Source organism: Plecotus auritus (assembly GCF_963455305.1).
Source record: "Plecotus auritus genome assembly, chromosome: 10".
NCBI lineage: Eukaryota > Metazoa > Chordata > Mammalia > Chiroptera > Vespertilionidae > Plecotus > Plecotus auritus.
The window spans coordinates 55,146,668-55,169,833 of record NC_137785.1 but is presented as its reverse complement, the minus strand read 5'-3'; the positions used below and the strand labels follow the sequence as shown (position 1 = coordinate 55,169,833).

Genomic DNA, 23,166 nt, shown 5'->3' with positions numbered 1-23,166 from the left:
AGCTTAGGTCTTGCCGCTCACAGCATTCCCTTCATTGCTGCTGTAATCCCCCCCGCCCCTCAAGCCACTTGGTCTTTGTTGTTTCTTGCCTTCTCTGGATGCATCATTCACTGTGTCATGGGTGACGTGGTGCACCGGCGTCTGCCTCTCTAGATGCTCCCAAGGGCTCTGCTAAGGCTGAGGGTCCGAGGAGACGGTCTGATGGGTCTGAGACAGGAGTGTCCCCCTCTGGCAATCAGATCCACACTTTGCTTGCTGATCACGCTGCTGGCCAGTCCAAGCTCACACGCTGGTCAGATGTGCTCAGCCTGCTTTGCTCACTGCCTGCCCGGGAGGCCCGTGGCATAAAGGAGGCGGCGGGAGGGACCCACCTTCTGAGCGGCGCCACCTGGGCTTCGCTCTCACACTTGGCATTTCAGTGCCATGGGCTACCTTTTGGTGACTCGCTCTCCACCTGGCAGCTGCGGGCATGTGTGTGCCCAGGCCTGCCCAGAGACCCGCTCCCATTGCTGGCCCCAGCTGGTTCCTCTCCTGACTTCCTGTGTTTCTCTGCAGATCAGGCACAACCTCTCAGAAGTGCTTCTCGCCACCATGAACATCCTGTTCACACAGTTTAAGCGGCTCAAGGGGACGAGTCCCTCCTCGGCTTCCAGGCCCCAGCGAGTCATCGAGGACCACGACTCTGTAAGATCCCCGCGTGGGCCAGAGCCATGGCGGAGAGCCGCCTTTCTGGTTTGCCGCCCATCGTGCCGCGTGAGCCCATGCTCATGAGCCCAGGCTGCCCTCCCCCGTTCCACCCGGCAGCCGGGCAAACCTGGGTGAACCGGGTCAGGAGGCTCCAGGAAGAAATCACACATCAATGGGATTGCTGTTCTTCTCCAGCTGAAAACAGACAAACAGACAAACAAAAAAGTTGTGCCAAGTCTGCGAATATCACCTTTTTAAAAATCCAAAATAGAAGGCTAATTTGTAGTGATTCCGTAAGAACTTCCTGAGCTCATTTTAAAATACCAGGTTACTTTGTGAGTCTCAGCTCAGCACTGTCATCAAAACCATCCTCACTTTTGGTCAGCACATTACCTTGATGCAAGCCCTTCTGCTCTCATCGGAGCCTCACAGTGACCCAGAGACGGGGGCAGGCACTGTTACCCCGGTTCACAGCAGAGGGAACCGAGGCCTGGAGTCGGGAAGCCGTTTGCTTTTGTGGGCCCCTCGGGGGGTAGGGAAGGAGCCATCGGTCTGACACCTGAGCCAGTGCCTTTCCGCTGCTGTGGGGCCTCAGTGTTCTGCGGGTCAGGCAGAGCCCAGGCCGATAGAATCCTGGGACTCATGCAGTGTGTGACGTCCAAAAGGGCAGAGGCATTTGACCCAATTACACCATCAAAACTTAGTGTTTGAAAATTACCTTTCCCTTAACTTCTCCACCCAGTGTTTGATGAGACTCAGTATGGCGTGTAACAGCCATACCTGATTTTGACAGCCAAGAAACTAGAGCTTTAGAAATCCTATCTTCTGCCTCCGAGGAGCGTTTCACCTTCAGCCGCGCAGGGAGCAGTGCTGGGGAAGGGTGCGCTGACATGTAGGCCGTTGTGTGTGCACCAAGGCAGCTGCTGGTCGCTGTCTGCTCTTGGGCAGCGAGAGCTACACAGCCTCCGAAGTGGTGTCAGGAGGTGTGCCAGTGGCGGCTCACTGCGCGGGGGCCTGGGCAGCTTCTGTGTGTGTGACGAAAGACCCAGTGCAGGCTGCTGTGGGTCCAGGGCGGAGGCGGACATTCCCGGTGCGCTGGGTGCTGCCTCCAGGTCAGCGGAGGCCCTGCCCACCTGTGGAGCTGCTAGCCTGGTGGGCGGAACACATTCTGTGTTTTAATCTCTCTGTTTCAGGCAGTTAGTTTTTGCATGTCATGAGTAAAGCCATTCTGCTGTCTTCCTCCTGCCCATCACTCTTCTCTTTTAGGGGTAGAGTCGGACAGAGTAGAGACTTAGATGTACACGCTGCCGTCCCAGGCCGTGGCCTCATGGTCCATGTGCAGTGCTGCCCAGTCAGGGGCCCAGCCCTTTGCCCGAACACCCCTGGGCTCGTGCAGGGTAGCTTACAGTCAGCCATGAGGGCCCAGGCACTTGCATGCACGCTGAAAGAAGGTTTCACGGGTACTCTCATAAAGTAACTTCTTCTTTAGATTTGGACATTAGGACACATCTTGCCAGTTTATTGTATGTGTCAGTTAAGCACTTGCCTTCAGTTTCCTTCTTGGATGGCCCTTGAGGAGCCTGGGAAGTGACTCTTGAGTTTCCGTAAGAGTCCAGTTACTGGGCAGACGATGCCTGTGGACTCTCCCGTTCTCTTTCCGGGCGGTTTCCTTTCTCGCTGCTACAAGCATCGCATGTATCTCACTGGGGCACACAAAGCTGTTCTCCAAGGTTCTGTATTAATCATCTGTCAATTAGAAATCAGAGACGGTTGTCTTTCTACTGTTTTTAGAGACACCTGGGTTAAAATCTTTTTTTTTTTTTTTTTTTTTTTTTTTTTTTTTTTTTTTTTTTTACACCTGGGTTAAAATCTTTCCCCTCCTGGAACAATCCCTGGAATCCCATAATATTGTTGCCAAGGGAACGAGGGCCAAGCACTTATGTCAGGAAGGAAGGACAGAGGAGAGAGAGGGAGAGAGAGAGCGAGCTGGCCTGGGGTGCATTGTCTCTGCTCCCCAGGGAAGCAGCAGGCACCAGCCAGGGGAGAGGCCGGGCCAGTGGAGCAGGGTCTGCAGCGCAGGCCTGTGTCCCGGCTGGTCACCTGTCAGGAGAGGCAGCTGGCCTGGCAGACCCAGCTGGCCTTGGCTTAGGAGAGCTTGGAGCTGGGCCCTGGGACGGGCTGTGCTAACTCTGTACCTTGCGGAAGAACGTGGCTGTTTCTGCCCCCCACCCCCACCCCCCCCGCCCCTGGAACCTGCCCCCGGTACCAGCGGGTAGAAAATGATAGACCCTGCTGGTGGTCCCAGCACAGCACCCCAGCTTAAAGGTAACGGCTTTCTCGTCTTCCCTTTCTCAGCAACTCCGAAGTCAAGCCCGGGCCCTGATTACCTTTGCTGGGATGATACCCTACCGGACGTCCGGGGACACCAACGCAAGGCTGGTGCAGATGGAGGTCCTCATGAATTAAATTCGGCCTCTGCGGGCTCCGGACACACGCTGTCAGTACCTCGGGCACGTGGGCCACGGGGTGGGGTTTCTGGTTTTGTTTCTGTTGTGTTTTGTTTTGTTTTTTGTATTATGTATTTTTTGTCAACACCAATAAATTTCTTTGATTTGTATTTCTTTTCACATTCTTTTCTTTTCTTTTCTTTTTTCCTTTGAAATTTTGTTTAAGTTTTTATGTGTATGAGAGGGGATGTCTTCAGCGGTGCTTGGGCCAGAGAACGACAGGCTTATGTAGCCATCGGCGTCTGTGATTTGGGTCAGGTCGACCTGAAATGATTAAAAATCAACCCAACATGAGCAAGGAAATGAAGGCTTTGGCCGTTACTTTTATTTAGATATACTATTTCATATAACGGGGTCACGGCTCGTGTTTCACGTTTTTATTTGACTGGGGAAGCCAGCCTCGCCTTGGGGGAGTTGAGATCAGTGATCGTCAGGCACTCCGGGTTCCCTCTCTTCTCAGGTGTGGCTTGGGGTCCAGGTGACCTAAGACCACCCTCCACAGCGTTTGCTCCGATTCCAGGATTAACTGCAGGCTGTTCTCTTGCAGTCCCACTGGTGGTGGCCTTGTGCTCCCCTCAGGAAGACTTCTCTGGTGGTCAGTACCTGTTTGGATAACGAAGCCGATTGGCTGGGCACGTTCACAAGTCCCATTGGGCATTGTCACTGTGGGTATGTGGTCCCTGAGCAGAGGTTGTCCCAGCAGTGGCTTTCTCCCGCCCCAGTCCCGAAGGCCTGGGCAGTACCGCAGAGGGAATGGGACGCGTGCTTGCTCCTCAGTGGGTGGCTGGTCTAGAGATGCGGAGGGACAGGCTGAGGGTGCAGGGCTTCTGTGTCCCCAAGATGACGCTGTGAGCCCAGAGGCCTGACCCTGTGGCAGGTTATTAGCTTCAACATCATCCGTAGCTCACCTGTTTGGGGAACTAAATCTTGTCCCTCGACATTGGTCCATGATTTTACCTTTTACCCAGAGAAACCGAGACCGTGGCCCCAAGGGAACTTCATCCTCCAGGGATGAGTCAGTCCGCCCCGTGGAATCGGGGCACATGGAGACAGAGTTCCCATTGGCCTCAGGATGGTTCATCGTAAACTCACCGAGACACCGAGGGAGGTACTGGCTCGAGCTGGGTCTTTTTCAGAGGCCTGGAGGTTTGATTTCAAGGAATCTGTTCCTTTGATTTTTTTTTTTTTTTTTTTTAACAAAACCAGTCTGGCTGCCTCACTTCAAAGGGGAAACTGGAGTGAGCACTTTCTGAGCCAATCCTTCGGCTTTGTCATTCAAAGAGCCCAGTGCCCTTCACACTGGGGCTGGGAGTGGGCCCTGGCCCTGCCCTCCGAATGTGCCCTCTAATTAGAGACTTCAGCAGCAGTACCGCAGCCACGGTTGTTACTCCTTTGATGCATCATTTAAATTCTCAGGCATGGGTTACTGTAAGCACAGTGCTCTAGACTCCTTCCCACAGGAGCCAGCATTTGCGGGTTGTTGTTTTTTTTAATAGAGGACTATTTGCTCTCTGCATTCTCACCCCTGCCTGCTCTATTTAGTAAACTGATCAAACCCGTATTACTGAATTTAGCAATTACCTGCAGATGTGCACTGTCCTGCTGCTTTAGACTGAATTCCACAATCCTGTTTCTCCATGAGGCATCGGGACCTTGGTCTCCCTTACTAGGTAGTTCATATCACCCCAAACTCCCATCCTGCCACTCAGGAAGTGACTGGAGCATGCTGGGTGCTGACCAAACCCCAGGCTGGGGCTGGCAGGCCCCCCAAGGATGGGACTCTCATCCTAGTCAGCCACGGAGATTGCACCCTGTGTCCAGCAAGCCGGGAGGCTTTACCTATGAAATTTCTAATGGACGTGCAATTTATGCTATTACTCAACCAGTAAAATACAGCCTTTATGCCTACATTTCAGGACTGTCAGAGGTCAGCAAAATGAGGCCGTTGTCGGGGTCCCGAACGTCCCCCATCCTTCATCCTCCTGGGCTGAATTCAGAAGTCCCGGGCCTCCAGCACGTCCCCTGACTGGTAGTGCTCTAGTACCTCGCACAGGTGCGGGGGCGCGGGCAGTCAGCCTGTCTTCTTGCCACTCGTTTCTTACTGCACAGGTTGGTAGGGAAAAGCTGAAAACCACCAACTAAAACATTTTGAAAAGAAATGTCAGATGATCTGCCCTTCTCCTTGCCTTGCTCTGCATCTACCTGCTGTGGTTGGCGGCTGTCCAGGGCCTGGCTGCCCAAGCCCCTCTGGTGTGCCAGCCCAAATTCAGTTCAGCCGCCGCACAGCCCAGGGCAGTAGCTGGGGACGGCTAGGTCATCAGGTCCCCGCCCCAGAGTTGGGCATAAGTCAAAAAAGTGGGCTTTCTTCTAGTCCTCTTTTACCAGGATCGCCTAAGTGCAAGTACTGGTGGTGCCACGTTGCTAAGGAGAATTAGAAAGAATTTTCTGTCCTAACTTTGATTTTTGAAATAGCTTTTGTCTAGCCCACAGTGGACGTTCAGCCAATGATTGAATGAGCAGGTTCTCTGCTTTGGCCTGTGCCAGCCACCCCACACCCTCTCTCTATTCCAGCTCCCCACGCCCTCTGTTCCAGCTCCATGCGTAGATTCAGTCTCTCAGCCTGGGGTCCTTAAGAGGCACGTGTATGAAGGAAGGAGGGGAGGAGTGTCTCTTGGGGTCCATAAAACAGGGCGGGTTCTTGCAAGAAGGAAACTTAGAGAGCTGCACCCTCTGCAGGGAGATGACTCGAGGAAGGGGCGGAAATGTGATTTCCTGTAATAAAGACCAGATCTTTAAAAACTGCGTGCAAGGAGGGCTGGCAGAAGGCCACATTGCACGGCCATCCTCTGTGCCCCTGTGGCCTTTGCCCTCAGGGTCCTCTGAGAGTCTGTTTCTCGGGGATCAGGAGGGAAAAGAGTTTGCTTCAGAGGAGGAAGTTGGGGAGCCAGTGACCCCCTCAGAGGCTTCTAGCAGAGAAACAGACACACCCAAGCCCCTTTGGTGGCCCCAGACAAGCTCTCAGGTGACACTCAGGGCTGCAGCGAAGGCTCCTTCATCTGGGCCAGATTCAGCAAATAAAAATAGAGGACACGACGCCCTAACCGGTTTGGCTCAATGGATAGAGCATCGGCCTGTGGACTCAAGGGTCCCAGGTTCAATTCCGGTCAAGGGCATGGACCTTGGTTGCGGGCACATCCCCAGTAGGAGGTGTGCAAGAGGCAGCTGATCGATGTTTCTCTCTCATCGATGTTTCTAACTCTCTATCCCTCTCCCTTCCTCTCTGTAAAAAATCAATAAAATATATTAAAAAAATATATATAGGACACGAGATAAATGGGACTTTCAGATAAACCACAAGTGAGTTCTCTGGACGAGCATGTCTCTGTTTTACCTGGCTACCCGGTGCGGCCTGCCTCTGCTGGCGCTGGCTGCCAGCGGCTTCAGGCTTGGCCCCGGCTGCGAGGGGCTGTCCTGAATTGGATCACCCTGGTTTGCGGAAATGACAGCGAGATGGACAGTCACTTGGGAGAGGGCAGCACCTGGAACTCAGGGTCAAAGAGCCAGGCAGCCCCAGCCGACCTCGGCTGCTGTCATCTCCCGGGTTTTTTTTCCATCAGGAATTTCAAATGTGCCAAGTACAGCCTCCTCGCCCTTGATCAGTAACTTTTATTAGGAACGCAGTGGGAGCATTCTTTGCTTTATTCAGTTGACCGATTATTTTCTTCATGTCTTTGCTTTTCTGACCTGTCGCTCCGTGTGGTGTTTGTGGGGAGCAGGGACGGTGTGGGGAGCAGGGAGGAGAGTCGGTGTACGCGTCTGCCTGTTCCTTTCTGTACAGTAACTTCTGCATTTACTCTGTTTAGGATGGTTCCTTCACCAGCACCCCTGTCTGTAGCCAGTAAATTTCTGGAATGTTCTCCCAAAGTGCCATGTGCCCCTTTGTTCAGTCCTTCCAGGGAGCAGAAACCTCTCGGGCCTCCTCTCCTGGGAATGTCCTTAGCACAGCCCGGGCTCCTCCGAGGGCAGCGGAAGTGCCTCTTCCCGGCCTCTGATGCCTGTGCCAGGCCCCTTCTCCGCTCCCTGCAAGGAAGGCTCAGGCCTGCCCGTGCCCGGGTCTGCGGAGTGCCCACAGGTCTCTGTAAGTACAGGGTTCCCGACCCGGCCCCCAAGGCCTGCTCTGCCCCCACCAGCCTGGAATGCAGTCCCCTGAGGAGGGTCTGGGAGAGCCAGGCCCAGCTGGAGGGTGGTGGAGCACTTTGGCGATAACCCAGCATGTGGCATCCACCCCAGGCTGGAGCGGGGTGCAGTCTGGGAGCATGTATTTTGGACACTCACTGGAAAGCATCTTATTTTTTTTAATTTATATTTTTATTGATTTCAGAGAGAGAGAAACATCCATGATGAGAGAGAATCATTGATCGGCTGCCTCCTACACGCCCCCTATTGGGGATGGAGCCCGCAACCTGGGCATGTGCCCTGACTGGGAATCGAACCGTGACCTCCTGTTCATAGGTTGATGCTCAACCACTGAGCCACGCCGGCTGGTTTGGGAAGCCTCTTAAATGGAGGTTGAAGGCCAGTTATTTGCCTTGGGAGAGGGATGCAGGATTGGGGGACTGCTTTGGTCCGATGGTGGGAGAGACGTGGCCTGATCACAGGACAGATGCCTCTTGCTGTCTTGGACCGTCTCTGCCTGTTTCTGACCTGTGGAGGCGTCCTCAGGGTCTGGGCATGGGATCCTGCTTGGGCATATGCTGATGGCTGAGCAGGAAGGGGTGTCCATTTCTCTCCCCTGGGGGACCTGGCCCTGCTGAGGAGCGCTGAGGTGACCAGGTGGCCTGAGTGGGCGGCTGGAAGCGTTTCAGCCCATTCCCTTTGCACTTCAGTCCCCAGCTGGGGTCCAGGGGAGGCCATTTCCTGGCGAGTCGCCTGGGAATTGGGGCCTCCAACGAGTGCCCCACCCCCTGTGGTATGGTCTCACTGTCTCTTCTGGGATGGCAGTGCCTTTGGGGGCAGGGACTGGCGAGCCTGTGGCCGGGAGGGGAAACCAGTGAGGGGGCGGGGCGGTGGCGCGGTGGCAAAGTGTGGCGGTTTATCCAGCTCTCCAAACTGGAGGCCTCTCAGAGGTGTCCTCAGCTAAACCTTTAAAAATGCCAGCCAGGTGGTCACCCCAACACGAGGGGTACCCAGGGGTCCCCTAGGAAAGGCCAGGTTTCCATAGGTGCCCCAGGAAGCAAACAGCCACAGAGACATGTGGGGACGGGGGGTGGGGTAGGGGGGGGGGTGGGCAGTGAGGCCCCCGCGCCCGCCGGGAGCTCAGCTGTGCCAAGGACACTCCCAGGAGAGGAGGCCCGAGGAGCTCGGCCGGAAATGCTTTCCTCGGTTGTTGCAGATGCCTCTGTCCCCCGTGCCCCCGCCCGGAGGCATCAGTCACCTTCGCAGCCAGCGGGCCCTCCTGCTGCAGTGTGGGTCCCGGGGCTGAGCCTCCGTGCTGGGCAGCCTGGTGGGTCAGCTGCCCTGCGTTTAAAAAAAAAAAAAATTAAACCGAAAAGGGCACTTGGATTCCTCCCATACAGCCCAGCCGGTTGAGAGGTGGCCCCCTGGTGGCGGGCCACGGGGTCCTTAGCATTGGAAAGCACAGGACCGACAAGGATTTGGAGCTAAATTCTTTGAAAACTAAATTCTGAAAGGAAAGAACCCAGCACCAGTGGGGGTGGGGGAGGGAGAGTGGGGACCAGCTGAGACCTGAGGCTCTCGGTGCAGAGCCGGGAGTGGAGTGAGCGGGCAGCAGCCCCAGGCCTCAGAACCCGGAGTTTCCAAGAGACAGCTACCCCACGCGGGGCTGGGCTGGGCTGGGCTGCTCCGAGCCTTGTAGAGAGAGGTGTGTCCACCGTGCTGGGTTAGAATCCCCTGGAATCCTGGGACTGAGGGCACGTTCAGTGTCCTCGCTGAGCCGGTTAGCTCAGGTATAAAGCAGGGTGCCAGTTCCCACTCCAGCAGCCAACTGGGAAGCTTAAGTCCATTTCTAAAATCGCCACCCCCCCCCCCCTTACCTGTCACCCCGCGAGCCCTCAGGAAAGGTCACTTCGGGCCGCCCTGCTCCGAGCCTTGTAGAGGTGTGTCCTCCACCAGCTCCTGTCCTTCACAGTAGGCCCTTCCCGTGGTGACAGAGCGGCATCAGTGACCCCCTACCCCAGGTTTGGCTTTTTTTCCCCTCGAGACAAAATGAGGTCAAGGAAGTGAGGCTAAAAATTTACCATTAGGGGACAGATATGGACATGTCAGATTTGACTTGGGGTTCCTGCTGATTCTGTGACGCCAGGTGGAGAACGCCGCTCAGCACGGGTTTGAGCCTCTGCCCTGTGCCAGGCACGGGGACACAGCGGTGAAGTGAGTCAGCCCCCTGCCCTCCAGGAGCTTACACTTTCCTGTGAGAGTGGACAGCCACGGCCTCTGCCTGTAAAAGTGCGTCTCTCTCCACAGGCTGGCGTGAGAGTGTCGCTGTTCCGGAACCGCCAGGGCCCGCAGGGCTAAGAGCTATGGGGTGCTCTTGAGACGGAGGCGCCCCTGCTTTCCTAAGCTTAGGTGTGGTTGGGGAAGAGAGAGAAGCAGGTGTGTGCACAGGCGCACACACAAACCATCATAAAATAGGAAGCCGTAAGAAGTGAGTGAAAGGGCAGATGTGGGGGCGGGGAGGGGGTGAGGGAGCCATGAGCAAGTGACAGGATTCAGACCTGTGGACTCGGGGCATGGTGTGGGTGTGGCCGTCTCCGCAGCCGGTACAGGGAGCCGGCTCCCCTCCTGGCCTGGCCCCAGCGGTGCCGAACAGCTGTGAACCACCCCAACGACCTTGAAGCAGCAGAGACAGCGGGACTCAGGTGAGTGCAGGGCCCCTGGAGCCAGGTGGGGACCTGCCAGGGGTCAAAGGCCGCACGTGCATCCCTTCCTGGCCATGCAGAAGCCTGACCGTAACAGGGTATCCGCCTTTGCTCAAGAGGTGAGTGTGGGGCGTGGGGTACACCAGGGGAGGTGTGGTCCATAAGGCAGAGAGAGGAGGGGAGGTCCGATCTGGGGGTCCATACAGATCGATACTGAAAGGCTGCCTGTGGGCCTTGGGCAAGGAATCCAGCACAAAGGGCTGGTGGCCAGTTATGAATTTATGTCTCCCCAGGCGAAATGAGCTCCTTTAAAAACCTTTCACGGCGTGGGAGGTAACGTTTAAGGAACGCTAAATCAGCACTGCCTTTCTGAAGAAGCCAGACTGTGCTGTGTGCAGCCTCAGTCAGCGCATCTTCCCTCCTGTTCAGAGCTCTCGTTCTCAGCCCTGGGAACTCTGAAATAATACTGATTTCCACCTGGTGTGGCTCAGTGGTTGAGCGTCGACCTGTGAACCAGGAAGTCACGGTTTGATTCCCGGTCAGGGCACATGCCCAGGTTGCAGGCTCAGTTCCCAGTAGGGGGCGTGCAGGAGGCAGCAGATCAGTGATTCTCATCATTGATGTTTCTATCTCCCTCTCCCTTCCTCTCTCTGAAATCAATAAAAACGTATTAAAAAACCAAACAAACTGATTGCCAAGCCCCTGCCCCCTGACCTTCTGGCTTAATTGGCATTCACTTTTTTTTGAAGCTCCCCAGGTGACCTTTCATGCCCTGAGTCAAGAACAGGGTCAGGACCCCTTGTTCTGACCAGAAGCGGGGAGTGGGGTAGGCCTTGGGCCTCCCTAAGTGCCATCCCCCACCCCACTCCTCCACACTGGTTGTCCACAAATCACAGTGTCTGAGATGCACTAAACAGGAAGATGAAAATTCTAACAGGTTAGGAAGAACAGGCACCATGCCCAGGCCCACTGCGTCAGCTTGCCCATTGTGCCCCCACCAAGGTCAAAGTCGGTCATGCCGCACGGTCCTCGATGTTGCTGGTTAACTAGTAAAAATGGCTCCAGTTGAAGAGCACCACTGTGTGTATGTTGGGGGGTTAGTGTCACGTTCTCCAGGAAATCACAAGTGAATGACCTCTGACAACTATGGGGGAGTCCCTGGCCCCTCATCGAGGATGTTCTTTCCTTGCGTCCAACTGCCCCGCCTCCCTGTGCCCCCCATTGGCGGTCACGTGCCCTGAGGGCTTGTCCGGAGCCCCTCCAGTGCTCAGTGCTGCTGCTAGCGGAGCTCCCCTGGGGGTAAGGACCCGACTTGCACTCCTCAAACTTCCTGCCCTGTGGGACCTGCACCCCCAGCCAAGCAACCCCGTCTGGAGGGGAGACTGCCCTTGGACCCACCCCTCTCCCCCACTTTAGCACAAATGCAGCCGAATGGCAAGTGGCATCTTGCAGCTGAGCCCTGGGATGCTGGGCGGCCACCAGCAGGAGGTCCCCTGGGGTTCTGCGCTGGGATGTTGATGAGGTCAGCGGGTGACGTGGGAAAGCCCCTCTGAGCTGCTAGGATCCTCTGAAGGTGGGTTTCTGTAAAAGCCGGCGCTCTGATGACTGCACGGGGCCAAGGCCACTCCCTCTGGGCGCCTCTCTGCTTTCCGCTCCCGAGCAGCTCCTCCCGCTGCGCCTCCCACACCCCAGCGCTTTGTTTGTTTTTAATAAATGTTAGCACCTGCCCCGAACAGAACGCCTTGTCTGACACAGTGAGTGGAGGATGGGTTGGTGTCCTCCCACCTTTTCTGGTAGCTAAAGAGCTGGGACCAGATTGGCCCGGCCGGTGTGGCTCCGTGGTTGAGCATCCACCCATGAACCAGGAGGTCACGGTTTGATTCCCATCAGGGCACATGCCTGGGTTGTGGGCTCGATCCCCAGGGTGGGGCGTGCAGGAGGCAGCCGATCAATGATTCTCTCTCATCATTGATGTTTCTATCTCCCTCTCCCTTACTCTCTGAAATCAATAAAAACATATTAAATAATAATTTTTAAAAAGTTTTCTCAGCTGGGATGGAGGGATGAAGGTGTGGTGGAGATTTATCAGAGAGTGATCGTTGATCATGAATCTACTTTTTGCCTCGGCTGCCAGGAAGCTCCAAGCTAACATTTGGCCACTTCCCTCATGAAATGAATGCTTATTCCTTTTTGCCTTTATCCTATCACCCCATTCTACCATTGCCCCAGCCAGAGGAACCTCCCCCTTCTCTGAACCCGGGCAGCGTCTTACCCAGGGACTTGTGCCTGTACGCCTTGGGTGGTGGCTCTTGCTGGCTCTGCCACCTCCGGTGAACCAGGTGCTCCTGAGGGGAGGGAGTGAGCACGCCTTGCCCGCTGTGTGTCCCCCAGAACCGCCCACTCCGCTATGAATGCCTGTATTTACTTGTGGAGTGAATGTGGGCTAAATAGGTTTTAAAAAGCCAGTCTGACCGCGAAGAGCGAGAGAAAAACATACCACAGGGGTCCTTCCTTTAACAATGAAAATGTGTTAACTCATCAGCCCGGGTCCCAACCCTTTTGGCTTTGGCTGCCAGTAGCTTGGAGGTCCTTCAGTGTGCAACGGCTACACCACTGTCCAGGTAGGAGGACCGGGAATGCCGTAGACACACTTCGTGGTCGGCCAGGCTCAGGAGAAGCCCGTGTCTTGGTCCTGGTTGCTGCGGAGGTTGCAATCCAGCCTCCGGCTCCCCAGGCCTTCCCAGAGCCTGGCCCCTCCCGTGTGACCCTGTGCCCTGCTGCTGCCCTGCTCCCCCCTTCCCGGAGCCATCAAGTCTGTGAGCCCCCCCGTGGGCAGGGACCGACCCGTTGTCCCTCACCGCGGGCCCTGGCGCCCTGCGGGTCCAGGGCAGGCATCAGTGGGGTCGGGGTCGGGGGAGATGTTTGCCCAGCCGCCGCTGTCTCGAAGCCACGAAGCCTCGTCCGGAGGAGCAAGCCGGCGGAGTTCTGGTATGGTTGCTGCAGCTGGTGTTGTGAATCAGGCCGACGAGCAGCGCTTCCTCTTACCCGGCTATTTCACGACACCAGGGTTGCATCATACCCATCCTCTCCAGGGAGCCTCGTGGGACCAGGACTCGGACCTGGGGACGGGGTGGGCTGGGGAGTCTGTGTGACAGAGTGTCCTTCTGGCGAGTGTCCGCGGGGAGCCCAAAATGCTGACGTGGCCCCTCCGCCCTCCTCCGCCCGGGTTTATAGGAGCTCCCGCCGGGGCCCAGGAACCAGCATTTGTGGGGGTTGTCCCGTGAAGCTCAGATCCGTGTGCAGTCAGGGCGGAGCCCCAGGCTCCCCGACGATGCTGTTGTCCTTGCTGCCTGTTGCCGTAGCCCCGCCGGCCCTCCCTGGCCAGTTCTGTTTGCCTTGCCCTGCTCACCACACCACCGCTGACCCTAGCAGCTTCCCAGAGACAGAAGGGACCCCACACTCCAGGACCAGGGTGGGCTCCTGCCTCGGCATTCACGGCCCTTCTCTCCGATTCCCTACCCAGAAGTGAGACCATCATGAGACCATTGCTTCCCCGTGGTGTCCTCCCCGTTCCCTTCCTCTCCAGAGCCCCTGCCCTATACGAATCCATGGGCTGGCTCTGGGGGCTCCGCCACCCCACTGCTTCTCAGCGACTGCCACCCACAGCGGCCCCCTGACCCCAACTAGTCTTGCCTTGACCCTGCCTCCCTCAGTCCATTCCCCACACAATGGCCAAAGGGATCTTTGAAAAATATAAATCTGACCATCACGCAAGAGAACATGGAACTTCTAACCCTGGCTGGAAGGCCCAATGCTCCCCCTTCCATGTCTCAGACCCATCTCCTCCATCCCTCTGCTCCAGCGACAGGGGCCCCGCCCACACCACATGCCTGCCCCAGGGCCTTTGCACATGCCCTTTCTCCGTCCCCAAACCCCAGTGCTCAGACCTGCTGGCATACGGGTGGCTTCTCATTGTTGGAGCTCAGCTCAAATTTCTCATTCTCAGAGGGGCCTAAATGCCCCTCCTCAAAAAGCAAAAACAAAAAGCAAGCTTTGTTTTCTTCGTAGCACTTAATCGCTGACTGTATCACAATGATTGCTCCTTCATCTGCTGTCGGTGTCTCCCGCTAGAATGTGAGCTCCAGGAGGGCAGGGCCTGTGTCTCCTTCCCCCGTGCCTCTGCTGCCCAGCACAGGCTGTGCACGGTATGCAGTAGGCACTCAATAAATGTGTGTCAATGAAGACACGATTGGACCCCTTCCAGCCTCAGCTCCCACCATGTCGTCCCTCCTCTCCCACCTCACCACCTCTTCCCTGGCACTGACCACGCCTTTCCCGAACCCCGTGCCCCAGAATCCCCTCCATCGGTGCCCAGCCTCTCCCCTCCCAGCTCCCCTCTCTCTCCTGGGCGCTGCCCTCCTCTGCCGGTTTGTCCGCCAGGCCAGGCTGTGAGTCCCAGGGCCTGGTATACAGAAGGGGCACAACCAATGCTTAGGTGCCTCTGGGACGCTGGGATTCGGAGGTGGCAGCAGGGCCCCTGCCCTCCGCCCTCCACATGCCAGAGCCCTGTGTCTAGGGTGCTCGCTTCTAGGGGTTTCCTGACCGTGAGGCTTTTCGGTTCCTTTGCTGCCCCTGTTCTCTGTCCTGAGAATCGGGAGATGTTGAAGGGACCCTCGCCGCTCGGCCAGGGGCAGGTGAGCCCTGGACAGGTGAGCCCTAGCTGACAGGTGTGGGTGGCATTTCCATTTTGCTGCCGAGAAAGCCAAGGCCCACTAGGGTCAGGTAAGACTGAGAGCTGAGACGGAGCCTGAGACCCCCCACGGCCCCGTCACAGCGCTTTGCTGAGCCAGGTGCATCGGTTCTGAGTCCCGGGTCTCAGACCTGAGGGCTCTGGGGGCCCCCTGGCCGCTGAAGTCCTGGGACTTGCATCTGACTCAGCACTGTGTCCCCATCAAAAAGAGGGTCTGGAAGAAAAAAAAAAAGCCTGGCCAGTGTGGCTCAGTGGTTGAGCATCAACCTATGAACCAGGTTCGATTCCCGGTCAGGGCACATGCCCGGGTTGCGAGCTCGATCCCCAGTGGGGTGCGTGCAGGAGGCAGCTGCTCAGTGATTCTCTCTCATCATTGATGTTTCTCTCTGTCTCTCTCCCTTCCTCTCTGAAATCAACAAAAATAAAATAAAATAAAAAGTGGGTCTGTGAGCAGGTCTCCAATGAATGAGATCACACCACATGCAGGAACCCCCTTTCTTGGGGTCTGTGGTTTGGCACAAGGGCTTCTTACAGTCCCACCAGCTTGTTCTATTGAGAAGCCCTTGGCGGGGTCCTGCTTAGACCCCTTCCCGCCCCAGTGGGGTGTGGAGGGGCAGGAAAGGCTCCTCGAAGCAGCAAACGTGCCCCTCCTGGGCTCGAAGGGACCTTGGAGCCTCCGTGGCCTGAGCATCTCGGAGGGAGGAAGAGGTCACCAGGGTGACCCGGCAAATCTGCCCCTCGCTCTGCCCACGGCCGCAGGGCTGCTGGAGACCTGCCTGGCCCTTCCGGCCCCTCCTCTGCTGAGATCTTAATCGGGAATTTTCCACAGCTTCTGCAGGCCCAGGTGTGGAGGAATGGTGCTGGGCAGCTGCGAATCGCCAATCAGGTGGCAGTTTTAGAGCGAGGGGGTGATAAGATCTGCCCCGAGGCCCAGGGAGGGAATGAGTAACTCCCCCACCAGATGGGGTCGGGTGGAAAGGTAGAACATTGACCATGATTGGGGTCCTGGCCCCAGTGGCCGCTGTCACGCGGTTGGGGACACACTCCTGCGGAGGCCTCTCCGAGGAGGGGCTGGGACTCCTGGGAAGGGGGTAGGCAAGCCGGGGGGTCACGAAGAGGAGCCCCTGAGAAGTCTTTTTAAAAAATTACCACGTAAGGTAAATATACAAACTGCAAACAGGTTCACAGTGACCATATCCTGTGATCCCCACGCCCGGCTGAAGGCCTCCCCCCACCCCCGCAAGGAGCTGCCCCTTGCACTGACCCCCACTTGGGGTGATTCTGTCCACTAAGGGCTCCTGTGGCTGCCGGCTGCTCTCTGCCCTCTGTAGCCTGGTCCCCTGTGTTATTCACTCAACAGGTGTTTTTTGAGGACCTACTCAGTGCTCTTTAGTTGCTTGGGGTCATCCGTGAACGTGACAGGCCCAGATCTGCACCCCTGAGGGCGGCCTTCTAGCACGTTGGATAAAATCTCAGAAAAAGGCCCTTGGGTATAAAAACGTGCCCACAATTTTGTGGGGCTCCCGGGCTCCAGTTTAAACATCTCGCCTTGGAGGGTGACTCCCTAACACAGCTGCTGCTCTAACAGCCTGAGCACCTGTCCTGGCTCGCAGCTGGCACACCTGTGCTGGCCCTCTGGACCGGGAGCGAGGGGCGAAGGTGAGCCTGCGGGCCCTCTGCAAGTCCTCTGTCCACAGTGCCCACTTGCTGCCGGAGCCGTGGCATCCCAGGGACACTGGGCATCTCAGGGCTGGTCCTCCGGTGACCTCTGTGACCTCTGAGAACCCAGGTCTGAGAGGCAACGACGGGAGGGAGAGGAAGTGTGTCCCTCCATGTCCCTCCCAAGGTTGGCCCGAGCCTGAGCCTAAGCCCAGCTCAGATGCCTGGAGCTGGTGGTGGCCTTTGGGCCCCTGTTCATCTCCGGACCCCGGTCCAGGCTGCTCTCTCCTGTGGCCGCCCTCCCCGCACAGCCCGCCTGGTCAGTTTCCACTTCCCCCGACTCAGTGGCCCCGCCATGAGCCCGCCATCCATGTTCCCGGCTCCTGTCGCCACCCGTGCGGGGTGGGTGGACTTTAAAGGTTTGTTGGGTGACCTGCCGAAAGAGGCAAACCCCAACAGGGGTGATGGGAGATCGTGGTTTTCTGTGAGCCTACAGGCCACCCAGGCCCGGGATGCAAACGGACACAGAGTGAGTGTGCAGGGCATCCCCCAGGGAGGGCTCTGGGGTCGGAACCTCTGGGAGAAGGGAAGGAAGCAGGCTCATCAGGGCCGGAGGGGGCTGCTGTGTAGACACAAAGCCTCAGGCCTGCAGCTGGGAGCTCGGGAGCTGGGTGGGCCTTCCTCGCGGGGGCGGGGCATCAGGCCTGTACACCCAGCCCTCGGGGGCCCAGGCGGGGCGCTACCTCCGAGATCACGTGGTGGGCAGGTGCTCTGCCTCCCACCCCGTCCAGGGACCCTGCTCACCAGCTGTGGGCGGTTTAGGCCAACCTCCCTGCCTCCCCCCGCTGCAGGCCCAGCCTATAAAGCCACCCTGCGTGTCCCCACCGACCCTGGCCCCCGCCCCTGCCACCCAGAGCCGCCATGGCAGAGCTGCCGGGGTCGGAGACGCCGGGGGACCCCACTCTGTGCAGTGGGCGCTTTACCATTAGCACGCTGTTGGGGAGCGATGAGTCCCCACCGCCGGCTGCCTACGACAGCAGCCACCCTAGCCACCTGACCCACGGCAGCACCTTGTACATGCGAACCTTTGGCTACAACACTATTGATGTGGTCCCGGCCTACGAGCACTATGCCAACAGCGCCCTGCCCGGCCAGCCCCGAAAGGTCCGGCCCACACTGGCTGACCTGCACTCCTTCCTTAAGGTAAGCATCGTCTCAGAAGACTGGCCGCTTCCCTGCTGCGTGACCTGACCCAGTCACCTACCCTCTCTGAGCCTCAGCTCTGTCACCTATGCCATGAGGATTAGTGTCTTCCTCAGGGGTCGAGAGGCCCAAATGAACCCTGGACATGGGAGTGGGAAGCTCTGGGTACCTGTAATGTGCGGCGTTGCCCAGTCCTCGGCAACCCAATTAAGCAAATGAGGGCTGCCTAGGGAGGTGATGAGCTCCCCGTCCGTGGAAGCATGCAAGCAGAGGTTGCACACACCTGAAGGAGATGGAGAGAGGAGGGAGGGAAGGTCTGCAGCGGAGAAGAGCCTTGCTGGGTTTGCTGCCTGGGAGGCTGGGCTGTGGAGGGTGGAGGGCTGAGAGCTGCACGGTCGTGACTCCTGCCGGCCTCACCGCGGTCTCGGCTCCCAGCAGGAAGGCAGCCACCTGCACGCCCTGGCCTTCGACAGCCGGCCCAGCCATGAGATGACGGACGGGCTGGTGGAGGATGAGGCGGGCGCCAGCAGCGAGAAGAGCCCCGAGGAGCCCGTGCGCTTTGGCTGGGTCAAGGGGGTGATGGTGAGTGGGCTGTAAACAGGATGTCGGGGAGCGGGGGGTGGGGAGATGGAGCTCCGCCCAGCCTCAGCTCTGACCCTCAGGCCTTAGCGTCCGGGCAGACCCCAAGCCTATCCCGCGCCTCGGTTTCCCCACCTGCATATTTCCCCCAGCCCAGTGGTCGGCAAACTGCGGCTCGCGAGCCACATGCGGCTCTTTGGCCCCTTGAGTGTGGCTCTTCCACAAAATACCACGGCCTGGGCGAGTCTATTTGGAAGAAGTGGTGTTAGAAGAAGTTTAAGTTTAAAATATTTGGCTCTCCAAAGAAATTTCAATCGTTGTACTGTTGATATTTGGCTCTGTTGACTCATGAGTTTGCCGACCACTGCCCCAGCCCATTTTCTCTGGTTTTGAGCTTCCTGACCTCCATTTACTCCCCAGACGGAGACCTGGCCCTGGGGCAGATCGCTTTTTGGCTACTTACTTGTCCTGTGACCTTGGACACGTTGCTTAACCTGTGTCTCAGTTTCCTTATTTGTGAAATAATTAGCATTAAACCAGCTAATGGATGTAAAGTGTTTGGAGCAATGCCTGCCTGGGAGATATAAGAAGAAATGGCATTTCCCCCCAAAAGGCCACCAGAGGGCAGCACCGAACACACAAATCCACAAATGTGTTTTTCTCATTTTCCATGATGGGAAGGGGCAGAGCACCAGGAAGTCTCCAGACAGCAAAGGAACACGTGAACTTGGCTTTGGAAGACACTAGGGGACTATGTGGAGGGGGTGGCATGAGATGTAAGACAAAGCTCTAGTCTTGTTCTGGGAGGCAGTGGGCCTGGGTTCTGACCTTAACTCTGCCAAGCTGCCTGCTGGCTGTGCCCCGTGTCTCCATCGGACCCGTGAGCACCCCCAGAGGCGCATATGGAGATTCTGGATCTCCTTCCCGGACTCTGGAGTCCTGGAGTGCAGAGCCCCACATGGCCCAGCCCAGCCCGTTCAGCAGCTCCGAGCAGATGGAGGGCCTTAGGACTCTCCCACATGCCCTTGTCCCAACCCAAGACTTGGCTGGGGCAGTACTTTCCACTGGGAATCTCAGCCTCAGCCAAGGCCTCTGGCTCTGTTTTAAATTTGGCAGCTGAAGTCACAGCAACTCGAGGCCTGATCTCTGCCTGTATGTGGGGCATTGGCTAATCTCCCCCTAAATGCCAGCCCCTGCACCAACAGCTAGCCCTGGGGGCCATGGCTGGCGCTGCCAAACACGGGATCCTGGGCTTGGAGTAGGGGAGGGGTGGTGATGCTGCGGCCCATTCTCAGGCCCCAATGGGAGGCAGGAAAGGGGGTGGGCAGCCCATCCTCCCTGCCCCACAAAACCAGAAGGGCACTGAACTGGGTAAAGCAAAGAAAGGGCCCAGACGCCCCTAGGCCCAGGTGCCTGGTGCCGTGCCATAACCGGGGACAGGGACTTGTGTATTTGGTCTTGGGGTCTCTGCTCCCCCACCCCCCGCGGCCTCTGACCCCCCTTCTCCTCCCAGATCCGTTGCATGCTCAATATCTGGGGTGTGATCCTCTACCTGCGGCTCCCATGGATTACGGCCCAGGCGGGCATTGGTGAGTGCCCTTGGCAGGGAGGGGAAGGTGAGCTTGAACATGGGCAGCAGAGACCCTGTCCCCTGCAGGGACAGAGGGCAGGGTGGTGGGGCAGAGGAGCACGGGACACGAAGTCAGCCAGCCCAGGGCTCTTCCCCTCAGCAAGTCTCTTAACCTCTTGGAGCGAATTTCTACTACAGAGCATCCGGGTTAGAAGCTCAAACTCTGCACAGAACGGGTTCAGATGCCAGCTCTGTGCCCTGCTGTGTGACCTTGGACAGGTTTCTTAACCTCTCTGAGCCTCGGTTTCCTCATCAGTAAAAGGGGGGTGGTAACTGTCCCTACCTCACAGACCTATTGTGGGGTTTCTATGGTGCACGTGACCAGCACAGGACGGGGCACCCAGAAGTGCTCACCAAATGGTAACTATTACCTTACTTTTTGTTATTAAAGGAGGGTACCTTCCCCCCCATACCTAGTGATCCTTTACATGTTGGCTCAGCAGCTCCCTCATCGACCAGGGAGGCAGGCAGAGACCCGTTTTCCAGATGAGTCAACAGAGGCTCAGAGAGGGGAAGTGATTTCAGTTACATGGCAAATCAGTTGGCTGACTCGGGTGTCTCACATGGCTCCTTTACCTGGGAAATGCCCCGACTGAGTTTTGGGGTGACCACATTCCCGCCCACCCCACAGTCCTCACCTGGATCATCATCCTGCTGTCAGTCACGGTGACCTCCATCACAGGCCTCTCCATCTCAGCCATCTCCACCAATGGCAAGGTCAAGTCAGGTAGGCCCCCCCCCACCCCACTACTACCTTTCCCCACCCCCCCTCCTCTTGTAGGTCCCCCAGTCCTCACCCTGGGAATGGTCTCTGAACCACTTCCCACCGCCCAACCCAAACTGGGGCACCCGAGGCGGCTCCTTCTGGATCCGGGTGGGGGTTGGGGGGCAAGCTCTGCACACCCACAGGATGGCCTGGGTTATTTTCTGCACCGTGGCCCCCTGGAGCCCGTGGTCCCCTCTCCCAGCCTCCGCTTCTGCCACCCCAGCCAGCTGACTCCGCTGGGTTCATGGCTCCTGGCTCTGTCCCCCGTAGGTGGCACCTACTTCCTCATCTCCCGGAGCCTCGGCCCGGAGCTCGGGGGCTCCATCGGCCTCATTTTTGCTTTCGCCAACGCTGTGGGCGTGGCCATGCACACGGTGGGCTTCGCTGAGACCGTGCGGGACCTGCTCCAGGTGAGGCCAAGGCTGACCCCGGGCAGAGGGAGCCCACCACCTCTCTGTCTCCTTCACCCCATGCGGGCTGGGCCTTCCTTGGCCCCATTTGCCCATCAGGGACCAAGGCCACAGTCTGATGGCTGTGGGTGACCATGACAATCCCATCAAAGAAAGGCCATCCCCAGAAGTCCCCATCAGGGCTGTGTGCTGCCTTGAGGGCCACTTGCCCAGGCCCTCAGCAGCTGTTCTGGGGGGTCTATTGGCAGGGAAGGTGTTTGGGTCAGTGTCTCCCTGGGAGAGGTCACCAGAATGAGGTGACTCAGGTGGAGGAGTCTGGGAGGGGTGCTCAAGGGCAGCACGCAGCCAGCCTGTCCCCTCCCCCAGGAGTACGGCTCGCCCATCGTGGACCCCGTCAACGACATCCGAATCATCGGCGTGGTCACCGTCACCGTGCTGCTGGCCATCTCCCTGGCTGGCATGGAGTGGGAGTCCAAGGTGAGGCCTGGATGTTGGAGAGGGGACCTGGGGGTGTCATGTGGGAGTCATGGGAGCAGGGAACCGGTCCTGCTCCTGGTTCTGTCGCTGCTGCTGCTGCTTCTTCATAACATATGTTTCTTCTTCTTCTTCTTCTTCTTCTTCTTCTTCTTCTTCTTCTTCTTCTTCTTCTTCTCCTTTTTCTTCTCCTTCTTCTTTATAATATATGTTTTTATTGATTTCAGAGAGAGGAAGGGAGAGGGAGAGAGAGAGGGAGAGTGAGGGAGAGGGAGAGAGAGAGAAACATCAATGATGCGAGACGATCATTGATGGGCTGCCTCCTGCATGATCGAGCCTGCAACCCGGGCATTGCTCTTGACTGGGAATCGAACCATGACCTCCTGGCTCATAGGTCGACGCTCAACCACTGAGCCACGCCACCTGGGCCTACCTCTTCTTATCTGTATTAGCAAGGCTTTAAGATCTGCCGCTGTGACAGAGCCCCTATGGAAGGGGCCTTAAACAAGAGGCGTTCATTTCTCTCTCTTCTAACAGCCCAGGTGTCCCTGGTTCTTGGGGCTCAGGTACCCAGACTCCTTCCCTCCTGTGGCCTCTCCACCTCTGGGGTGTGACCTTCATCCATGGTCCATGAGGACCCCCACCCACCCACCACGTCCACAGTCCAGGCAGCAGGAAGGGAAATATCCCTTCCCCTAGTATCCCACCAGCCAGAACTCCGACTCATGGCCACCCCTAGCAGAAGGGGCTCTGGGGGAACGTGGTCTTCACCTGAACCCCTCTCCAGCCAGCAGTCAGAGGGTTAGCACTGGGAAATGGGAGGAGGATAGATGTTGGGCTGCAGCTGGCAGGCCTGGCCAGACCTGGCCCCCACCTTCTCTCCTCTCTCCCCCTCACTCTGACCTCCAGCTATACTGGCCTCCTCGCCGCCCCTTGAGTGCACCAAGCTTTGCCCCATCACCCTCTCCTTAGGACCCTCAAAGACCCCTTTCCAGGCCACCCTGCTCACGTAGCCCCCGACCCAGTCCCTGTCACAGCCCTGTTCTCACTCTAGATCAGCCGTGGGCAAACTACGGCCCGCGGGCCGGATCCAGCTGTTCTATCCGGTTCTCTTGCTCTCCCCTCCGCTCCTTTACTTTGAATTTATATTAGTTCACACAATCACTCCATCCATGCTTTTGTTCCGGCCCTCCGGTCCAGTTTAAGAACCCATTGTGGCCCTCGAGTCAAAAAGTTTGCCCACCCCTGCTCTAGATTCATGTTCTCTCTCTCTCAGCAAGACAAGAGCCTTGTGTGAGCAACAAGTCCTAGGAGAGCCTGCAGCATGATGATGAATGAATGAATGAGTGAATGAATGAATGAATGAATGAGAGAGAGAGAGAGACCTCGAGCAGGCTCTTCCCTGCTGGGGTGCCCTCAAGAGGGGGGGCCCAGGCCATCTGACCTCTTGGTCCTTTGCCCCCAGGCCCAGGTGCTCTTCTTCATGGTCATCATGGTCTCTTTTGCCAACTACTTGGTGGGGACGCTGATCCCCCCGTCTGAGGACAAGGCCTCCAGGGGCTTCTTCAGCTACCGGGGTACGTGCAGGTTGGGGCCCCTGCCCATGGGGACAGGGACAGTCTG

The 23,166-nt window shown here is 57.4% G+C and overlaps 2 protein-coding genes across 8 annotated transcripts in view; both read left to right on the top strand.

The window, feature by feature from the left end:
* NUP93 (nucleoporin 93) overlaps positions 1-7,263 on the top strand; it is a 93,852-nt gene extending 86,589 nt beyond the window's left edge. For 4 of the 5 annotated variants that reach the window (XM_080645862.1, XM_080645863.1, XM_080645864.1 and 1 more), the window contains 2 exons: positions 556-684; positions 3,043-3,304. In XM_080645862.1, coding sequence (XP_080501988.1) covers positions 556-684; positions 3,043-3,153 — 240 coding nt within the window. In that variant the 3' untranslated portion in view covers positions 3,154-3,304. Of the gene's footprint in view, positions 1-555; positions 685-3,042; positions 3,305-7,141 lie in introns of those variants that run through there. The other variant, XM_080645861.1, reaches the window with a different exon arrangement.
* Positions 7,264-17,365: 10,102 nt separating this feature from the next.
* Positions 17,366-23,166, top strand: part of SLC12A3 (solute carrier family 12 member 3) — a gene marked incomplete at its 5' end in the record, with an annotated part of 29,134 nt that continues 23,333 nt past the window's right edge. Inside the window, 7 exons of one of the 3 annotated variants that reach the window (XM_080645614.1) lie at positions 17,366-17,684; positions 18,123-18,266; positions 19,777-19,852; positions 20,525-20,620; positions 20,930-21,069; positions 21,436-21,546; positions 23,009-23,120. In XM_080645614.1, the coding sequence (XP_080501740.1) occupies positions 17,403-17,684; positions 18,123-18,266; positions 19,777-19,852; positions 20,525-20,620; positions 20,930-21,069; positions 21,436-21,546; positions 23,009-23,120 (961 nt within the window). Of the gene's footprint in view, positions 17,685-18,119; positions 18,267-18,986; positions 19,040-19,776; positions 19,853-20,524; positions 20,621-20,929; positions 21,070-21,435; positions 21,547-23,008; positions 23,121-23,166 lie in introns of those variants that run through there. The other 2 variants (XM_080645612.1, XM_080645613.1) reach the window with 2 other exon arrangements.